This window comes from Myotis lucifugus, unplaced genomic scaffold (assembly GCF_000147115.1).
Source record: "Myotis lucifugus unplaced genomic scaffold, Myoluc2.0 scaffold_935, whole genome shotgun sequence".
NCBI classification, from domain to species: domain Eukaryota; kingdom Metazoa; phylum Chordata; class Mammalia; order Chiroptera; family Vespertilionidae; genus Myotis; species Myotis lucifugus.
In genome coordinates, this window is record NW_005871983.1 from 57244 (window position 1) to 74876 (window position 17633).

At 53.4% G+C, this 17633-nt stretch overlaps 3 protein-coding genes across 3 annotated transcripts in view; all 3 read left to right on the forward strand.

The window, feature by feature from the left end:
• Positions 1 to 13063, forward strand: part of LOC102442953 (retinoic acid receptor responder protein 3-like) — a 38603-nt gene extending 25540 nt beyond the window's left edge. The window contains exons 4-6 of the mRNA XM_023747645.1: positions 11820 to 11928; positions 12492 to 12742; positions 13040 to 13063. Of these exons, the coding sequence (XP_023603413.1) occupies positions 11820 to 11928; positions 12492 to 12742; positions 13040 to 13063 (384 nt within the window). The remainder of the gene's footprint in view (positions 1 to 11819; positions 11929 to 12491; positions 12743 to 13039) is intronic.
• LOC111824113 (retinoic acid receptor responder protein 3-like) lies at positions 665 to 3245 on the forward strand. The gene is made up of 4 exons (XM_023747643.1): positions 665 to 754; positions 1400 to 1508; positions 2092 to 2342; positions 3216 to 3245. The coding sequence occupies exons 1-4, from the start codon at positions 665 to 667 to the stop codon at positions 3243 to 3245; spliced, it is 480 nt and encodes a 159-aa protein (XP_023603411.1).
• A 43-nt stretch (positions 13064 to 13106) lies between the features above and the next one.
• Positions 13107 to 16653, forward strand: LOC111824114 (retinoic acid receptor responder protein 3-like). Its single transcript, XM_023747646.1, has 4 exons — positions 13107 to 13157; positions 15264 to 15372; positions 15964 to 16214; positions 16561 to 16653. Exons 1-4 carry the CDS (start codon positions 13107 to 13109, stop codon positions 16651 to 16653), a joined length of 504 nt encoding a protein of 167 aa, XP_023603414.1.
• Positions 16654 to 17633: the final 980 nt, after the last annotated feature.

Consider the following 17633-nt stretch of genomic DNA (forward strand, 5'->3'; position numbering starts at 1 on the left):
TGCAGAGGTGGCTCCAAGGTAGAGCCAAGACCACAGAGCCATTCCCACTTTCACCCCCAGAGAGCTGGCCCCAGGAGCACAGGCAGAAAGGCCCTCTTCTATTCACCCTCTTCAGGACCAAGTGGCCCCACCATGGAGCCTCACAAAGGCCCTGGAGTGGGTGGGACAGAAGTCTGGGGGTTGGTCAGGAAAACGTGGGGTCACATAATCGGGAACAGGATGGCCCTGAATAAAGTCATGGGGGAAAGATGGACAAAGAAGTGAATTCCAGAGAAGCTTCCAGGCTAAATGACCACTGTTGGATGTTGGCATGGAATGAGGGCAAAGGGAAGCTGGCCCCTGGTCTGAGATTGGGCGGCCTGGGGTGAGCGCTGCAGGAGGTTAGCAGAGGTCAGACAAAAACAGGAAGATAAACTGAAAAATTCTCAAATCAGGAAGCTGTGGTGCCCTATACAGGGACACTGAGGAGCAGGGAGGAGGTGGTAAGGCAGGATGGAGGAGAGGGGACCAGGAAGGATCGGGGCAGTGAAGACCCAATGCAGCCACTGCCGGCTGAGTGTCCCTGGGCAAGTGCCTCTACCTCTCTGATCCTCAGTTTCCCCAGCTGAGCACGTGGGTGCTGCTTCCTTCCCCTGGGCTTGGGAGGGTGGCTGTTATGGGGGAAATGTGCCAGCAGAGCCTGCTGGGGGACTGTGAGCCCTGTCCCCAGGGCAGGAAGCTGGGCAACAACAGGAGGGCCTTCTCCAATGCTCAGGTGCCCTCAGGATGCTGTCACCTGCTGTCTGTCAGCTCAGCATCTTCAAGGGTCCGTGTACCGGGGCTGGGAGGGCAGAGTGTGAGGTGGTGGGTGTTGGGGCCATGCACAGCCAGGGCAAACACATGATGGAGACATGAGGGTCAGAGTGTGAGAGCAGAGAAGCTCAGACTCACCTGGACAATGTTGTGGGGGATGGGCCTGGGCCCCAGCCTCAGGGAAGGGGGTTACATATAGGCTGTTGGGTTATCACCTTCAGACACATACACAGAACACCTGCATATGCTTGTCTGCATCCTAGTGTGTGTGCATGTACATGCAACATACAACATATCCATGCAAAATACACACAGACACACATGCATCAAACACACATTCTGAAAAAATCTTCACTCTCCCAATGCACAAGGTGTTTTTCCAGGCTTCCTGTTCCTCACAGATAAACCTATAGAAGCTATAGTTAACTGAGGACCTCACATGGGACATGAGGTCCCCTCCCACCCCCTCAGCCCCCACCCCCACACTCACACATATTTTCTTGCCATGGGGTGAACATCAGTAAGCAAATTCCTAGGAGGAGCTGCAGCTCCAGCCCGGCCTCTGCAGCTCCCTGAAATCTGTCTCACCTTCCTGGTTTTCTTGCAGATTCGTGTAGAGCCCAAGCCTGGAGACCTGATTGAGATTCCCCGCATTGGCTCCTCGCACTGGGCCCTGTATCTGGGCGATGGTTATGTGATCCACCTGGCTCCCCCAGGTAAGGGGTTTCGAAAGTATAACTTTCCAGTTATTTGTTAACATGATGGGAACAATTCAAGGCCAAATGCCACCCTGGAAATCAGTGTTGGTTCTCACTGAGCTGTGCTTGGGTTCCCCCTACATCATTTCTCTTGGGGGCATCTCAGAGGTCCTTCAGGTCCTGACCCAGCAGGGAGAGGTCTATGGACCCCAGGGATGCTGGTCTGTGGCTGCATTGGACGCTCTCCAGTTCTGGCCCTTTTAGCTGGATGTGCAGACAGATTTCACAAAACCAGGAGTGTCTCTGAGTGTCCACAGTCTCATAAAGGAGAAGGGTCAATGAAGATGGATTGGTCAACTAGATGATGTCCATTCATATCATGGAGCACAATAGCAGCCACTGACCATCACAGTATTCATTAGCTTGAAAAAGTATTCACAGCTCATTTAGTAAAAGAGTAAAATCCTCCAATCACATTGGTGAAGGGACAGACAACGAAGCTCAATAGTGTCATCCCCTGGCCCTTCTTCCCTGTCTTGTATCTTCTCTCTCCCTCCCTGGCCTCCCCTGCAGTTCCTGATACTCCTGTGTCTGATTCCAGGGGAGAACTCTGAGGCTGGCACCCCCACCGGCTCAGGGGTGGTGAAAAGGCAGCTCCTGGTGGAAGTGTTGGGAAACTGCTTCTATAAGGTCAACAACCACTTGGACCATCTGTACAAACCACGGCCCATAAAGGAGATGATCAGTGCTGGGAAGGAGATGGTTGGTATGGAGATGGAGTACAGTTTTCTGAGCAGGAACTATGAGCACTTTGTCAGAGATTTGAGATATGGCAAGGCCCGCAGCCGTCAGGTAAGGCCCTTCTGGAGAGCTCCATCTCCCTTCTGGAGGTCTGCTTGGGTTGGAGGTGACAGAGATGACTACCCAGAAGATAAAATTACCACAGAGGATGCAAATATATGCTCCCTGCCGCCTGCTGACTGGGAGTAAGGATGTCTGAGATCAAATTTCAGGTCTGTTCCTGATCCACTCAGGGTCTTTGAACAGATCACTTCCTCTCTGGCCTCAGTTTCCCCATGTGCAGAAGGAGGGATGTTTGGAGGACCTCTGGGGCTCTGGACACCTCTATCCCTTTAGAATCCTTTGCCTCTAAGACCCAACTTAAAGGCAGCTCCTGATGCCCTGTGTGCTGTCAGTGAAAGTCTGGGCCAACCCGGGACCATGACAGGTCTCCTAAGGCTCCAGAGAGCCCTCGGGCAAGAGATGCTCAAGGTCTGTGGCCCATGTAAGAGCTCAAGAACATGTTATGCAAGATCTGGGCACAGCTTTAACCCATCCCCTTGCCCCTCTTCTGAGTTCATTGTCCCAAACACACAGCTAGTAAGAGGCAGAAGCAGATTCAATCCCCAGTGCTCCCTTCTATTTCTGCTGAACCACAGCACCTCCAGGGCTCACAGCCCCTGTGACTGGGTGATGGGCAGCCTGGATGGAGGAGATGAGGGGAGGAGGAGCAGGATTGGGAGGGGAATTTAGGATTTGATGCTCATGTGGGGTGTTGAGGTGACCAGTTAGACATCCAGGTAGACCTGTTGAGTAGCAGTTAGACGTGTGAGTCGAGTTCAGGGCTGAGGTGCGGGTAGGGATAGAAGTTTCCAGGTGCACTAGGGAACATTACACAGAGCACAGTGATCCTTGAGGCCATGGTTTCCCATCCTGTCCCCTCAGCTCTGCCACCACCTCCCGCTGCAGAGGTAGCGCCCAGGTAGAGCCCAAACCACAGAGCCATTCGCACTTTCACCCCCTGAGCTCTGAACCCATGACCCCAGTCAAGAAGCCCATCCCATATCCACCCCCGTCAGGACCAAATGGCCCCACCATGGAGGCTCACACAGGCCCCGGAGTGGGTGGGACAGAAGTCTGGGTGTTGGTGAGAAAGACATGGGGTCACATAATCGGGAACAGGATGGCCCTGAATAAAGTAAAGGGGGAAAGATGGACAAAGACGTGAATCCCAGAGAAGCTTCCAGGCTAAATGACCACTGTTGGATGTTGGCATGGAATGAGGGCAAAGGGAAGCTGGCCCCTGGTTTCAGATTGGGCGGCCTGTGGTTAGCGCTGCAGGAGGTTTGCTGAGGTCAGACACACACAGTAAGATTAACTGAAAAATTCTCAAATCAGCAAACTGTGGTGCCCTGGGCAGGGACACTTTGGAGCAGGGAGGAGGTGATAAGGCAGGGAAGGAGGGAATGAAGAAAGAGGACCAGGAAGGGCCGGGGCAGAGAAGACCCAGTGCAGCCGCTGCCAGCTGAGTGTCTCTGGGCAAGTCCCTCTACCTCTCTGATCCTCAGTTTCCCCAGCTGAGCACGTGGGTGCTGCTCCCTTCCCCTGGGCTTGGGAGGGTAGCAGTTATGGGGGAAATGTGCCAGCAGAGCCTGCTGGGGGACTGTGAGCCCTGTCCCCAGGGCAGGAAGCTGGGCAACAACAGGAGGGCCTTCTCCAATGCTCAGATGCCTTTAGGATGCTGTTACCTGCTGTCTGTCAGTTCAGTATCTTCAAGTGTCCGTGTGCCAGGGCTGGGGAGGGCAGAGTGTGAGGTGGTGGATGTTGGGGCCATGCACAGCCAGGACAAACACATGATGGAGACATGAGGGTCAGTGTGTGAGAGCAGAAAAGCTCAGACTCACCAGGACAATGTTGTGGGGGATGGGCCTGGGCCCCAGCCTCAGGGAAGGGGTTTACATACAGGCTGTTGTGTTATCACCCTCCAGACATGTACACAGAACACCTGCAAATACATGTGTGCATCCTAATGTGTGTGCATGTACATGCAACATGCAACATATCCATGCTCAATACACAAGACACACATTCATCACACACACATTATAAACAAATATTCACTCTCCCAATGCACAAGATGTTTTTCCAGGTTTCTAGTTACTCACAGGGTAGCCTATTAAAGCTTCAGCAAGCTGAGGACCCAACAGGGGACATGACTTCCCCGCCTCTCGGTCCCCTCCACACACACACACTTCCCATGGGGTGAGCATCAGTAAGCAAATCCCTAGGCAGAGCTGCAGCCACCAGCCCGGGCCTCTGCAGCTCCATGAAATCTGTCTCACCTTCCTGGCTGTTTTCTTGCAGTTTCATGTAGAGCCCAAGCCTGGAGACCTGATTGAGATTTCCCTCATTGGCTCCTTGCACTGGGCCCTCTATGTGGGTGATGGTTATGTGATCCACCTGGCTCCCCCAGGTAAGCCGTGTTGAAAGTATAACTTTCCAGAGATTTGTTAACATGATGAGAACAATTCAAAGCCAAATGCCACCCTGGAACCCTTGCTGGGTTCTCCCTAGGCCGTGCTTGTGCTTTCTGTACATCCCTGTCCCTTGGGGCATCTCAGTGGTCCCTCAGGTCCTGACCCAGCAGGGAAAGAGGTCCGTGGGCCCCAGGGAAGCCGGGCTGGGGCCGCATTGGACACTCTCCAGCTCCGGCCTGTTAGCTGGGCGCGCAGACAGATTTCCCTAAACCAACAGCATCTCTGGGTGTCCACAGTCTCATAAAGGAGAAGGGTCAATGATGGTGGATGTTCAGCTAGATGATATCCATTCATATCATGGAGCACAACAGCAGCCACTGATCATCAGAATGTTCATTAGCTTGAAAAAGTATTCACAGCTCATTTAGTAAAAAGAGTAAAATCCGTGAATCCTCCTATCACATTGGTGAAGGAACAGACACCAGAACTAATAGTGTCATCCCCTGACCCTTCTTCCCTGTCTTATGTCTTCTCTCTCCCTCCCTGGCCTCCCCTGCAGTTCCTGATACTCGTGTGTCTGATTCCAGGGGAGAACTCTGAAGCTGGCGCCCCCACCGGCTTAGGGGTGGTGAAAAGGCAGCTCCTGGTGGAAGTTTTAGAAAACTGCTCCTATAAGGTCAACAACCACTTGGACCACCTGTACAAACCACGGCCCATACATGAGATGATCAGTTCTGGGAAGGAGATGGTTGGTAAGGAGATGGAGCATAGTGTTCTGCGCAGGACCTGTGAGCACTTCGTCACTGATCTTAGATATGGCAAGGCCCCCAGCCGGAAGGTAATGTCGTCTGTGGGTGCTCAATCTCTCTTCTGGAGGTCTGCTTGGGGTTGGCTGACAGGGCTGTGCATCCAGAAGAAAAATTATCCCGAATGATACAAAATTGTGCTTTCTGCTCCCAGCTCCCTGCTGGCTGGGAGGTAGGATGTGTGAAATCAAATGTCCGGTCTGTTCCTGATCCACTCAGGGTCTTTGAACAGATCACTTCCTCTCTGGCCTCAGTTTCCCCATGTGTAGAAGGAGGGCTGCTTGGAGGACCTCTGGGACTCTGGCCACCTCTATCTGTATAGGATGGTCCTTCACCTCTAAGATCCACCCTAAAGGCAGCTACTGACACCCTGTGTGCTGTCAGGGAAAGTCTGGGCCAACCCTGGACCATGACAGGTCTCCTAAGGCCCAGAGAGCCCTCGGGCAAGAGATGCTCAAGGTCTGTGGCCCATGTGAGAGCTCAAGGACATGTTATGTAAGGTCTGGGCACATCCTTACTGCTCTCCTCTTCCCCCTCTTAGCAAAACACAGCTAGTAAGAGACACAAGAGGATTCAATCCCCAGTGCTTCCTGATCTTTCTGCTGAACCCAGCACCTCCAGGGCTCACAGCCTCTGTGATTGGGTGATGGGCAGCCTGGATGGAGGAGATGAGGGGAGGATCAGCAGGTTTGGGAGGTAAATTAAAGGTCTGATGCTCAGGTGGGGTGTTTGAGGTGACCAGTTAGATATTCTGGTAGAGCTGTTGAGTGGCAGTTGGAGGTGTGAGTCTGGAGTTCAGGTCTGAGGTGGGACTAGGGATAGAAATTTCCAGGCTGCACTTGGGAACAGCACACAGACCACAGTGATCCCTGAGGCCATGGTTTCCCATCCTCTCCTCTCAGCTCTGCCACCACCTCCCTCTTCAGAGCTGGAGCCCATGGAGAGCCGAGACCACAGAGCCATTCCCACTTTCACCCCCAGAGCTCTGGCCCCAGGAGCCCAGGCAGGATTCTCCCTCCCCTATGCTTCCCAGTCAGGACCAAATGGCCCCACCATGGAGGCTCACACAGGCCCCAGAGTGGGTGGAACAGAAGTCAGGGGTTGGTCAGAAAGACGTGGGGTCACATAATCGGGAACAGGATGGCCCTGAATAAAGTCATGGGGGAAAGGTGAACAAAGAAGTGAATTCCACAGAAGCTTCCAGGCTAAATGACCACTGTTGGATGTTGGCATGGAATGAGGGCAAAGGAAAGCTGGCCCCTGGTCTCGATTGGGCGGCCTGGGGTGAGCACTGCAGGAGGTTAGCTGAGATCAGACACACACAGAAGATAAACTGAAAAATTCTCAAATCAAAAAGCTGCAGTGCCCTGGGCAGGGACACTGAGGAGCAGAGAGGAGGTGGTAAGGCAGGAGGGAGGGAGGAAAGGGGACCAGGAAGTGTCGGGGCAGAGAAGACCCCGTGCAGCCACTGCCGGCTGAGTGTCCCTGGGCAAGTCCCACTACCTCTCTGATCCTCAGTTTCACCAGCTGAGCATGTGGGTGCTGCTTCCTTCCCCTGGGCTTGGGAGGGTGGCAGTTATGGGGGAAATGTGCCAGCAGAGCCTGCTGGGTGACTGTGAGCCCTGTCCCCAGGGCAGGAAGCTGGGCAACAACAGGAGGGCCTTCCCCAATGCTCAGGTGCCCTCAGGATGCTGTCACCTGCTGTCTGTCAGCTCAGCATCTTCATGGGTCCGTCTACTGGGGCGGGGAGGGCAGACTGTGAGGTGGTGGGTGTTGGGGCCATGCACAGCCAGGGCAAACACATGATGGAGACATGAGGGTCAGAGAAGCTCAGACTCACCTGAACAATGTTGTGGGGGATGGGCCTGGGCCCCAGCCTCAGAGAAGGGGGTTACATACAGGCTGTTGTGTTATCACTCTCCAAATACTGCATATGCTTGTCTGCATCCTAATGTGTGTGCATGTACATGCAACATACAACATATCCATGCACAATACACACATACACATATGCATTACACACAGAGTCTGGACAAATATTCATTCTCTCAATTCACAAGGTATTTTTTCCAGGTTTCCAGTTACTCACAGGGAAATCTCTGAAAGCTACATCAGGTTAAGGACCTCACAGGAAACATGAGTCCTTCCCTCCCACATCCTCCCCCCGCGCACCCCCACAACCACACTCTTTCCATGGGGTGAGCATCAGTAAGCAAATCTCTAGGTGGAACTACAACTCACAGCCCGGGCCTCTGTAGCTCCCTGAAATCTGTCTCACTCTCCTGGCTGTTTTCTTGCAGTTTCGTGAAGAACCCAAGCCTGGAGACCTGATTGAGATTTTCCGAATTGGCTACTCACACTGGGCCCTCTTTGTGGGCGATGGTCATGTGATCCACCTGGCTCCCCCAGGTAAGGGGGGTTGAAAGTAGGAATTACCAAAGATTTGTTACCATGATGAGAACAATTCAACACCAAATGCCACCCTGGAACCCGAGTTGGTTTCTCCCTGGGCAGGGCTTGTGCTCACTGTACATCCGTGTCCCTTGCAGGCATCTCAGTGGTCCCTCAGGTCCTGACCCAGCAGGGAAAGAGGTCCCTGGGCCCGAGGGAAGCCGGGCTGCACCCGCATTGGACGCTCTCCAGCTCAAGCCAATTAGCTGGGCTCGCAGACAGATTTCCCTAAACCAGCAGTGTCTCTGGGGGTCCCGCTCTCAGGAAGGGACTGCCTCTCAGTGCTGTGTCCTGTTGCTCAGAGGATGTCACAGAACAGGGCGTCCTGAGAGGGTTTCCTGAACACCCTCCACGGAGCAGCTCTCCCAGGTCCCACATCACAGAGAGTCTCACACAGACGCACACGAGCACCTGGAACCTTGATGGACGCAGGGACAGCAGAAGCAGGATGACAGCAGGTCAGAGGAGCAGGCAGGACCCAGAAGTGTATATCATCCATGAAAGCAAGGTGCTGGGATGAGACCGCGGGCTGGGAGCACAGGGGCTGGTGCCCTGCAGAGCAATGGCACCCACACCTCGGACAGCAAGCGTTTGTGTTCTCGCTGGACAGAAACCTCCTCACGATCAGAAGAATCTGCTTGTCACTGACCAGGTTCTATACGCTGTCACCTACACTGACAGAGTGGAAAACTGTCAGAATGGATGGAAAATAGTAAGCGAAACCCACCTAATGCAGACGACGCTTAGGAGGCTGGGAACAGGGAGCGTGAGTGTGAGGACCGGGTCCTGCTGTGTGAGTGCAGGTGGTGTTTCCTCAAGGACGGGTGCTCAGTGCAGCCTCAGCCTCAGACTCAGCACATAAAGGGAGCCTGCTGGTTCGAGTGCTCCTTAGTTCCCTCCTCTTAGAGAGCAAAACCTGGGCTCCAGGCTCAATGGGATTTGGACGCCACCAGCTGGAAGTGCTGTGTGGACTCTCCATGTGGCCAGAGCTGGGCCAGAAAAGGCTGATGATGCCTCAGGGTCGGATATCTGTTGTCAAATGGAAATGAGAGAATTTACCATGAATTTCAAAGGGAGAATAAGTGAGGGAATATATGAAATTTGCACAGCAGAGTCTGAAACACAGTGGGGACTAAAACAACTTTGATCTCTTTATGAAACACACAAGTGCAAAGATGAACAAATACAATTTACTACCGTTGTTTATCGTGGATAAGCTATGGACCAGCCAATACTAGGGACTTGGTCAACTAGATGATGTCCATTCATATAATGGAACACAGTGGCAGCCACTGACCATCACAGCATTGATTAACATGAAAAGTATTCACAGCTTGTTAAGGAAAAGAGCAAAATCATTGACTCCTCCAATCACGTTGGTGAAGGGATAGAACCAAACCTCAACAGTGTCATCCCCTGGCCCTTCTTCCCTGTCTTGTGTCTTCTCTCTCCCTCCCTGGCCTCCCCTGCAGTTCCTGATACTCCTGTGTCTGATTCCAGGGGAGAGCTCTGAGGCTGGCGCCCCCACCGGCTTAGGGGAGGTGAAAAGGCAACTCCTCATGGAAGTGGTGGGAAACTGCTCCTATGAGGTCAACAACCACTTGGACCACCTGTACAAACCACGGCCCATAGAGGAGATGATCAGTTCTGGGAAGGAGATGGTTGGTAAGAAGATGGAGTACAGTGATCTGAGCAGGAACTGCGAGCACTTTGTCACTGATCTGAGATATGGCAAGGCCCGCACCCGGCCGGTAAGGCCCTCTTGGGGGTGCTCCCTCTCCCTTTGGCGGTCTGCTTGGGGTGGGGGTGACAGACCTCACTACCCGGATGAAAATTACCCTGAATGATGCAAACGTGGGCTCTGCGGTTCCACTGGCTGGGAGTCATATCTGAGAGAAAAACGTAGGTCTTCTCCTAATCCACTCAGATTCTTTTGCAGGGCACTTCCTGCCCGGGCCTCAGTGTCGCCGTATGAACAACTGGGTGCTGCCTCCTTCCCTATCTGCCCAAATTAATATAAGCTCTCGCTCAACTTTAACCCCTTCCTCCTTGCCGTTTTACCAACACAAGCTACTAAGGATTCAAACCCAGTGGTTCCCTGGTCTTTCTGCTGAACCACAGCACCTCCAGGGCTGGAGGACCAGTGATTGGGTTATCGGGGTGCATAGATATAGAGGAATGACAGGAAGTAGAGCAGGTTGCAGATAGAAATTAAGGATTTCTTGCTCAGTGGGGTGTTTGAGGTGACCCGTTAGACATCCAGGTAGAGCTGATGAGTAGCAGTTGGACGAGCGAGTCTGCTGTTGGTGTCTGAGGTGGGGCTGGAGATAGAAATTTCCAGGCTGCACTTGGGAACAGTACACAGAGCACAGTGATCCCTGAGGCCATGGCTTCCCATTGTCTCCCCTCAGCTCTGCCACCATCCACCCGATGCAGAGCTGGAGCCCAGGTTGAGTCCAGACCACAGAGCCATTCCACTTTCACCCCCAGAGCTCTGGCCCCAGCAGCCCAGGCAGGAAGCCCCCTTCCCTATCCACCCCCATCAGGACCAATGGCCCCACCCAGGAGGCTCACACAGGCCCTGGAGTGGGTGGGACAGAAGTCTGGGGGTTGGTCAGGAAAACCTGGGGTCACATAATCAAGTACAGGATGGCCCTGAATAAAGTCATGGGGGAAAGATGAACAAAGAAGTGAATTCCAGAGAAGCTTCCAGGCTAAATGACCACTGTTGGATGTTGGCATGGAATGAGGGCAAAGGGAAGCTGGCCCCTGGTCTCAGATTGGGCGGCCTGGGGTGAGCGCTGCAGGAGGTTTGCTGAGGTCAGACACAAACAGGAAGATAAACTGAAAACTCTCAAATCAGGAAGCTGTGGTGCCCTATACAGGGACACTGAGGGGCAGGGAGGAGGTCATAAGACAGGAAGGGATAAAAGAAGACCATGGTGGGGCAGAGAAGACCCAATGCAGCCACTGCCAGCTGAGTGTCTCTGAGCAAGTCCCTCTACCTCTCTGATCCTCAGTTTCCCCAGCTGAACACGTGGGTGCTGCTTCCTTCCCCTGGGCTTGGGAGGGTGCCAGTTATGGGGGAGATGTGCCAGCAGAGCTTGCTGGGTGACTGTGAGCCCTGTGCCCAGGGCAGGAAGCTGGGCAACAACAGGAGGGCCTTCTCCAATGCTCAGGTGCCCTTAGGGTGCTGTCACCTGCTGTCTGTCAGCTCAGCATCTTCAAGGGTCCGTGTGCCAGGGCTGGGAGGGCAGAGTGTGAGGTGGTGGGTGTTGGGGCCATACACAGCCAGGGCAAACACATGATGGAGACATGAGGGTCAGAGAAGCTCTGACTCACTGGACAATGTTGTGGGGGATGGGCCTGGGCCCCGGCCTCAGGGAAGGGGGTTACATACAGGCTGTTGGGTTATCACCCTCCAGACACATACAGTACACCTGCATATGCATGTCTGCATCCTAGCGTGTGTGCATCTACATGCACTATATCCATGCACAATATACACAAACACACTCATGTCTTGCACACAGATTCTGGACAAATCTTCACTCTCTCAATGCACAAGGTCATTTTTGCAGTCTTCTAGTTACTCACAGGGAAACCTGTAGAAGCTACAGCAGGCTGAGGACACACAGAAGAAAAAGTCCCCCACCTCTACCCCCCCTCCCACCACCACACACACACACACATACAACCATTCTTGCCATGGGATGAACATCAGTAAGCAAATTCCTAGGTGGAGCTGCAGCTCCCAGCCCGGGCGTCTGCAGCTCCCTGAAATCTGTTCCACCTTCCTGGCTGTTTTCTTGCAGTTTCGTGCAGAGCCCAAGCCTGGAGACCTGATTGAGATTTTTCGATTTTTCAACTCACACTGGGCCCTGTATGTGGGCAATGGTTATGTGATCCACCTGGCTCCCCCAGGTAAGTGGTGTTGAAAGTGTAACTTTCCAGTGTATTGTTAACATGATGAGAACAATTTGAAGCCAAATGCCACCCTGGGAACCCATGTTGGTTTTTCCCTGGGCAGTGCTTGAGCTCAACCTACATCCGTGTCCCTTGGGGGCATCTGAGTGGTCCCTCAGGTCCAGGCATAGCTGGGAAAGAGGACAGTGGGCCCTGGAAAATGTGGGCTTCATCAACATTTGCAGCTCTCAAGCTCCATGCCCTTCAGCTGGGCTGGCAGAGAGATTAATCCAGCAATGTATTTTGGTGTCCAAGTCTCATAAAGGAAAAGGATCAGTGAAGGTAGATTGGTCAACCAGACAATGTCCATTCATACAATGGAGCATAATTGCAGCTTGTGACCTTCTAAATATTCATTAGCTTGAAAAATCATTAAATAAAAAGAGTAAAATCACATTGGTGAAGGGACAAACACCAAGGCTAAATAGTGTCATCCCCTGGCCCTTCTTCCCTGTCGTGTGTCTTCTCTCTCCCTCCCTGGCCTCCCCTGCAGATCCTGATACTCCTGTGTCTGATTCCAGGGGAGAACTCTGAGGCTGGCGCCCGCACCGGCTTAGGGGTGGTGAAAAGGCAGCTCCTGGTGGAAGTGGTGGGAAACTGCTTCTATAAGGTCAACAACCACTTGGACCACCTATACAAACCACGGCCCATAAAGGAGATGCTCAGATCTGGGAACAAGATGGTTGGTACGGAGATGGAGCACAGTGATCTGAGCAGGACCTGTGAGCACTTTGTCACCGAACTGAGATATGGCAAGGCCCGCAGCCGGCAGGTAAGGTACTCTTGGGGGCTCCCTCTACCTTCTGGAGGTTTACTTGCCATCATGTGACAAGGCTGACTACCCGGAAAAAATTACCCCGAATGATGCAAAATTATGCTCTCTGCTCCCTACTGGCTGGCAGTTACGATGTCAGAGAAGAAATCTCAGGTTTGTTCCTGATCCACTCAGGATCTTTGAACAGGTCACTTCCTCTCTGGCCTCAGTTTCCCCATGTGCAGAAGGAGGGGATGTTGGAGGACCTCTGGGGCTCTGGCCACCTCTGTCCCTTTAGGATCCTTCACCTCTAAGATCTACCCTAAAGGCAGCTCCTGATGCCCTGTGTGCTGTCAGGGAAAGTCTGGGCCAACCCTGGACCATGACAGGCCTCCTAAGGTTCCAGAGAGCCCTCGGGCAAGAGATGCTCAAGGTCTGTGGCCCATGTAAGAGCTCGAGAACATGTTATGTAAGATCTGGGCACATCCTTACTGCTCTCCTCTTCCCCCTCTTAGCAAAACACAGCTAGTAAGAGACACAAGAGGATTCAATCCCCAGTGCTCCCTGATCTTTCTGCTGAACCACAGCACCTCCAGGGCTCACAGCCCCTGTGATTGGGTGACGGGCAGCCTGGATGGAGGAGATGAGGGGAGGAGGGGCTGGTTTGGGAGGGAAATTAAGGATTTGATGCTCAGTTGGGGTGTTGAGGTGACCAGTTAGACATCCAGGATGAGATGTTGAGTAGCAGTTGGATGCGTGAGTCGAGTCCAGGGCTGAGTGGGGCTGAAGTTTCCAGGCTGCACTTGGGAACAGTACACAGAGCACAGTGATCCCTGAGGCCATGGTTTCCCATCGTCTCCCCTCAGCTCTGCCACCACCTCCCTCTGCAGAGCTGGAGCCCAGGGAGAGCCGAGACCACAGAGCCATTCCCACTTTCACCTCCAGATCTCTGACCCCCGAAGTCCAGGCAGGAAGCCCTCTCCCTGTCCACCCCAGTCAGGATCAAGTGGCCCCACCACGGAAGTTCACACAGGATAAGTAGTGGTGGGGACAGAAGTCTGGGGGTTGGTCAGAAAAACGTGGGGTCACATAATCGGCAAGGGGTGGCCCTGAATAAAGTCATGGGGGAAAGATGAACAAAGACGTGAATCCCAGAGAAGCTTCCAGGCTAAATGACCACTGTTGGATGTTGGCATGGAATGAGGGCAAAGGGAAGCTGGCCTCTGGTCTCAAATTGGGAGGCCTAGGGTGAGCACTGCAGAAGGTTTGCTGAGATCAGACACAGACAGGAAGAAAAACTGAAAAATCTCAATTCTAAAAGCTGTGGAGCCCTAGACAGGGACACTGAGGAGCAGGGAGGAGGTGATAAGGCAGAGAAGGAGGAAAGGGGACCAGGAAGCGCCAAGGCAGAGAAGACCCAGTGCAGCCACTGCCAGCTGAGTGTCCCTGGGCAAGTCCCTCTATCTCTCTGATCCTCAGTTTCCCCAGCTGAACACGTGGGTGCTGCTTCCTTCCCCTGGACTTGGGAGGGTGGCAGTTACGGGGGGAATGTGCCAGCAGAGCCTGCTGGGGGACTGTGAGCCCTAAGCCCAGGGCAGGAAGCTGGGCAACAACAGGAGGGCCTTCTCCAAGGCTCAGGTGCCCTTAGGATGCTGTCACCTGCTGTCTGTCAGCTCAGCATCTTTGAGGGTCCGTGTGCCAGGGCTGGGAGGGCAGAGTGTGAGGTGGTGGGTGTTGGGGCTATGCACAGCCAGGACAAACACATGATGGAGACATGAGGGTCAGAGTGTGAGAGCAGAGAAGCTCAGACTCACCTGGACAGTGTTATGGGGGATGGGCCTGGGCCCCGGCCTCAGGGAAGGGGGTTACATACAGGCTGCTGTGTTATCACCCTCCTGACACATACACTGTACACCTGCATATGCATGTCTGCCCCCTAGTGTGTGTGCATGTGCACAAAAACAGAAAACATGCCATGCACAATACACAGAGACACACATATACTACACACACATTCTGGAAAAATATTTACTCTCCCAATGCACAAGGTCATTTTTCCAGGCTTCCAGTTAGTCACAGGGTAACCTCTAGAAGTCACAGCAGGCTGAGGACCCTACAGGGGACAAGAGTCCCCCCCACCCCCCTCCGCCAGGCACGCACACATTTTTCCCATGGGGTGAGCATCAGTAAGCAAATCCCTAGGCCAGTGGTCGGCAACCTGTGGCTCTGCAAACCGCGGCTTGCGAGCCACATGCGACTCTTTCGACCCTTCAGTGTGGCTCTCCCTCAAAATACCAGCTGTTCCACAAAATACTGACTTCTGTGCATGGGCCACGAAGTTTCAATCGCACTGTACACACCGTACTTGTGCGCCCGCATGTGGTATTTTGTGAAAGAGCCACACTGAAGGTGCCAAAAAGCCGCATGTGACTCGCAAGCCGCAATTTGCCGACCACGGCCCTAGGCAGAGCGCAGCTTCCAGCCCGGGCCTCTGCAGCTCCCTGAAATCTGTCTCACCTTCCTGGCTGTTTCCTTGCAGTTTCATGTAGAGCCCAAACCTGGAGACCTGATTGAGATTCCCCGCATTGGCTCCTCGCACTGGGCCCTCTATGTGGGCGATGGATATGTGGTCCACCTGGCTCCCCCAGGTAAGCAGTGTTGAAAGTATAACTTTCCAGAGATTTGTTAACATGATGAGAACAATTCAAGGCCAAATGCCACCCTGATAAACCTGTGCCAGTTTCTCCCTGAGCTGTGCTTGGGTCCCCCTACATCCGTGTCCCTTGAGGGCATCTGAGTGGTCTCTCGGGTCCTGACCCAGCAGGGAAAGAGGTCCGTGGGCCCCAGGGAAGCCAGGCTGGGTCCGAATTGGACGCTCTCCAGCTCCGGTCCTTTAGCTGGGTGCATACACAGATTTCACAGAACTAGCAGCGTCTCTGGGGGGCCCGGTCTCATAAAGAAGAAGGATCAATAAGGTGGATTGGTCAACTAGATGATGTCCATTCACATAGGGAGCAAAATAGCAGCCACTGACCATCACAGTATTCATGAGGTTGAAAAGTATACACAGCTCACTTAGTAAAAAGAGCAAAATCCATGAATCCTCCAATCACATTGGTGAAGGGACAGACACCAAAGCTCAATAGTGTGATCCCCTGGCCCTTCCTCCCTGTCTAGTTTCTTCTCTCTCCCTCCCTGGCCTCCCCTGCAGTTCCTGATACTCCTGTGTCTGATTCCAGGGGAGAACTCTGAGGCTGGCGCCCCCAATGGCTTAGGGGTGGTGAAAAGGGAGCTCCTGGTGGAAGTGGTGAGAAACTTCTTCTATAAGGTCAACAACCACTTGGACCACCTGTACAAACCTCGGCCCATAAATGAGATGCTCAGTTCTGGGAAGGAGATGATTGGTCAGGAGATGGAGTACAGTGATCTGAGCAGGAACTGTGAGCACTTTGTCACAGATCTGAGATATGGCAAGGCCCACAGCCGGCAGGTAAGGCCCTCTGTGGGGGGCTCCCTCTACCTTCTGGAGGTCTGCTTGGGGTGGGGGTGACAGGACTGTGCATCGACAAGAAAAACTTACCCAGAATGATGCAAAATTATGCTCCCTGATTCCTGCTGGTTGGGAGCTATGATGTCTGAGGTCAAATCTCGGGTCTTTCCTGATCCACTCAAGGGCTTTGAACAGGTCACTTCCTCACTAGCCTCAGTTTCCCATGTGCAGAAGGAGGGATGTTTGGAGGACCTCTGGGGCTCTGGCCACCTCTGTCCCTATAGGATGATCCTTCGCCTCTAAGATCCACCCTAAAGGCAGCTCCTGATGCCCTGTGTGCTGTCAGGGAAAGTCTGGGCCAACCCTGGACCATGACAGGTCTCCTAAGGCCCCAGAGAGCCCTCGGGCAAGAGATGCTCAAGGTCTGTGGCCCATGTAAGAGCTCAAGAACATGTTATGTAAGATCTGGGCACATCCTTACCGCTCTCCTCTTTCCCCTCTTACCAAAGCACAGCTAGTTAAGAGGCAGAAGCAGGATTCAATGCCCAGTGCTCCTTGCTCTTTCTGCTGAACCACAGCACCTCCAGGGCTCACAGCCCCTGTGATTGGGTGAGGGGCAACCTGGATGGAGGAGATGAGGGGAGGAGGAGCAGGATTGGGAGGGAAATTAGGGATTTGATGCTCAGGTTGGGTGTTGAGGTGACCAGTTAGACATCTAGGTAGACCTGTTGAGTAACCGTTGGACGTGTGAGTCTGCTGTTCAGGTCTGAGCTGAGGCTGGAGATAGAAGTTTCCAGGCTGCACTTGGAAACAGTACACAGACACAGATCCCTGAGGTTTCTCATAGTATCCCCTCAGCTCTGCCACCACCCTCCCTCTGCAGAGCTGGAGCCCAGGTTGAGCTCAGACCACAGAGCCATTCCTACTTTTACCCCCACAGCTCTGGCCCCCATGAGCCCAGGCAGGAAGCCCCCTCCCCTGTCCACCCCAGCCAGGACCAAATGGACCCACCATGGAGGTTCACACAGGATAAGTAGTGGTGGGGACAGAAGTCTGGGGGTTGGTCAGAAAAACGTGGGGGTCACATAATCGGCAACGGAGTGGCCCTGAATAAAGTCATGGGGGAAAGATGAACAAAGACGTGAATCCCAGAGAAGCTTTCAGGCTAAATGACCACTGTTGGATGTTGGCATGGAATGAGGGCAAAGGGAAGCTGGCCCCTGGTCTCAGATTGGGTGGCCTGAGGTGAGCGCTGCAGGAGGTTAGCTGAGATCAGACACAAGCAGAAGATAAACTGAAAAATTCTCAAATCAGGAAGCTGTGGTACCCTGGGCAGAAATACTAAGGAGCAGGGAGGAGGTGGGCAAGGGAAGGAGGGAGGAAAGGGTACCAGGAGGAGATGGGACAGAGAAGACCCCG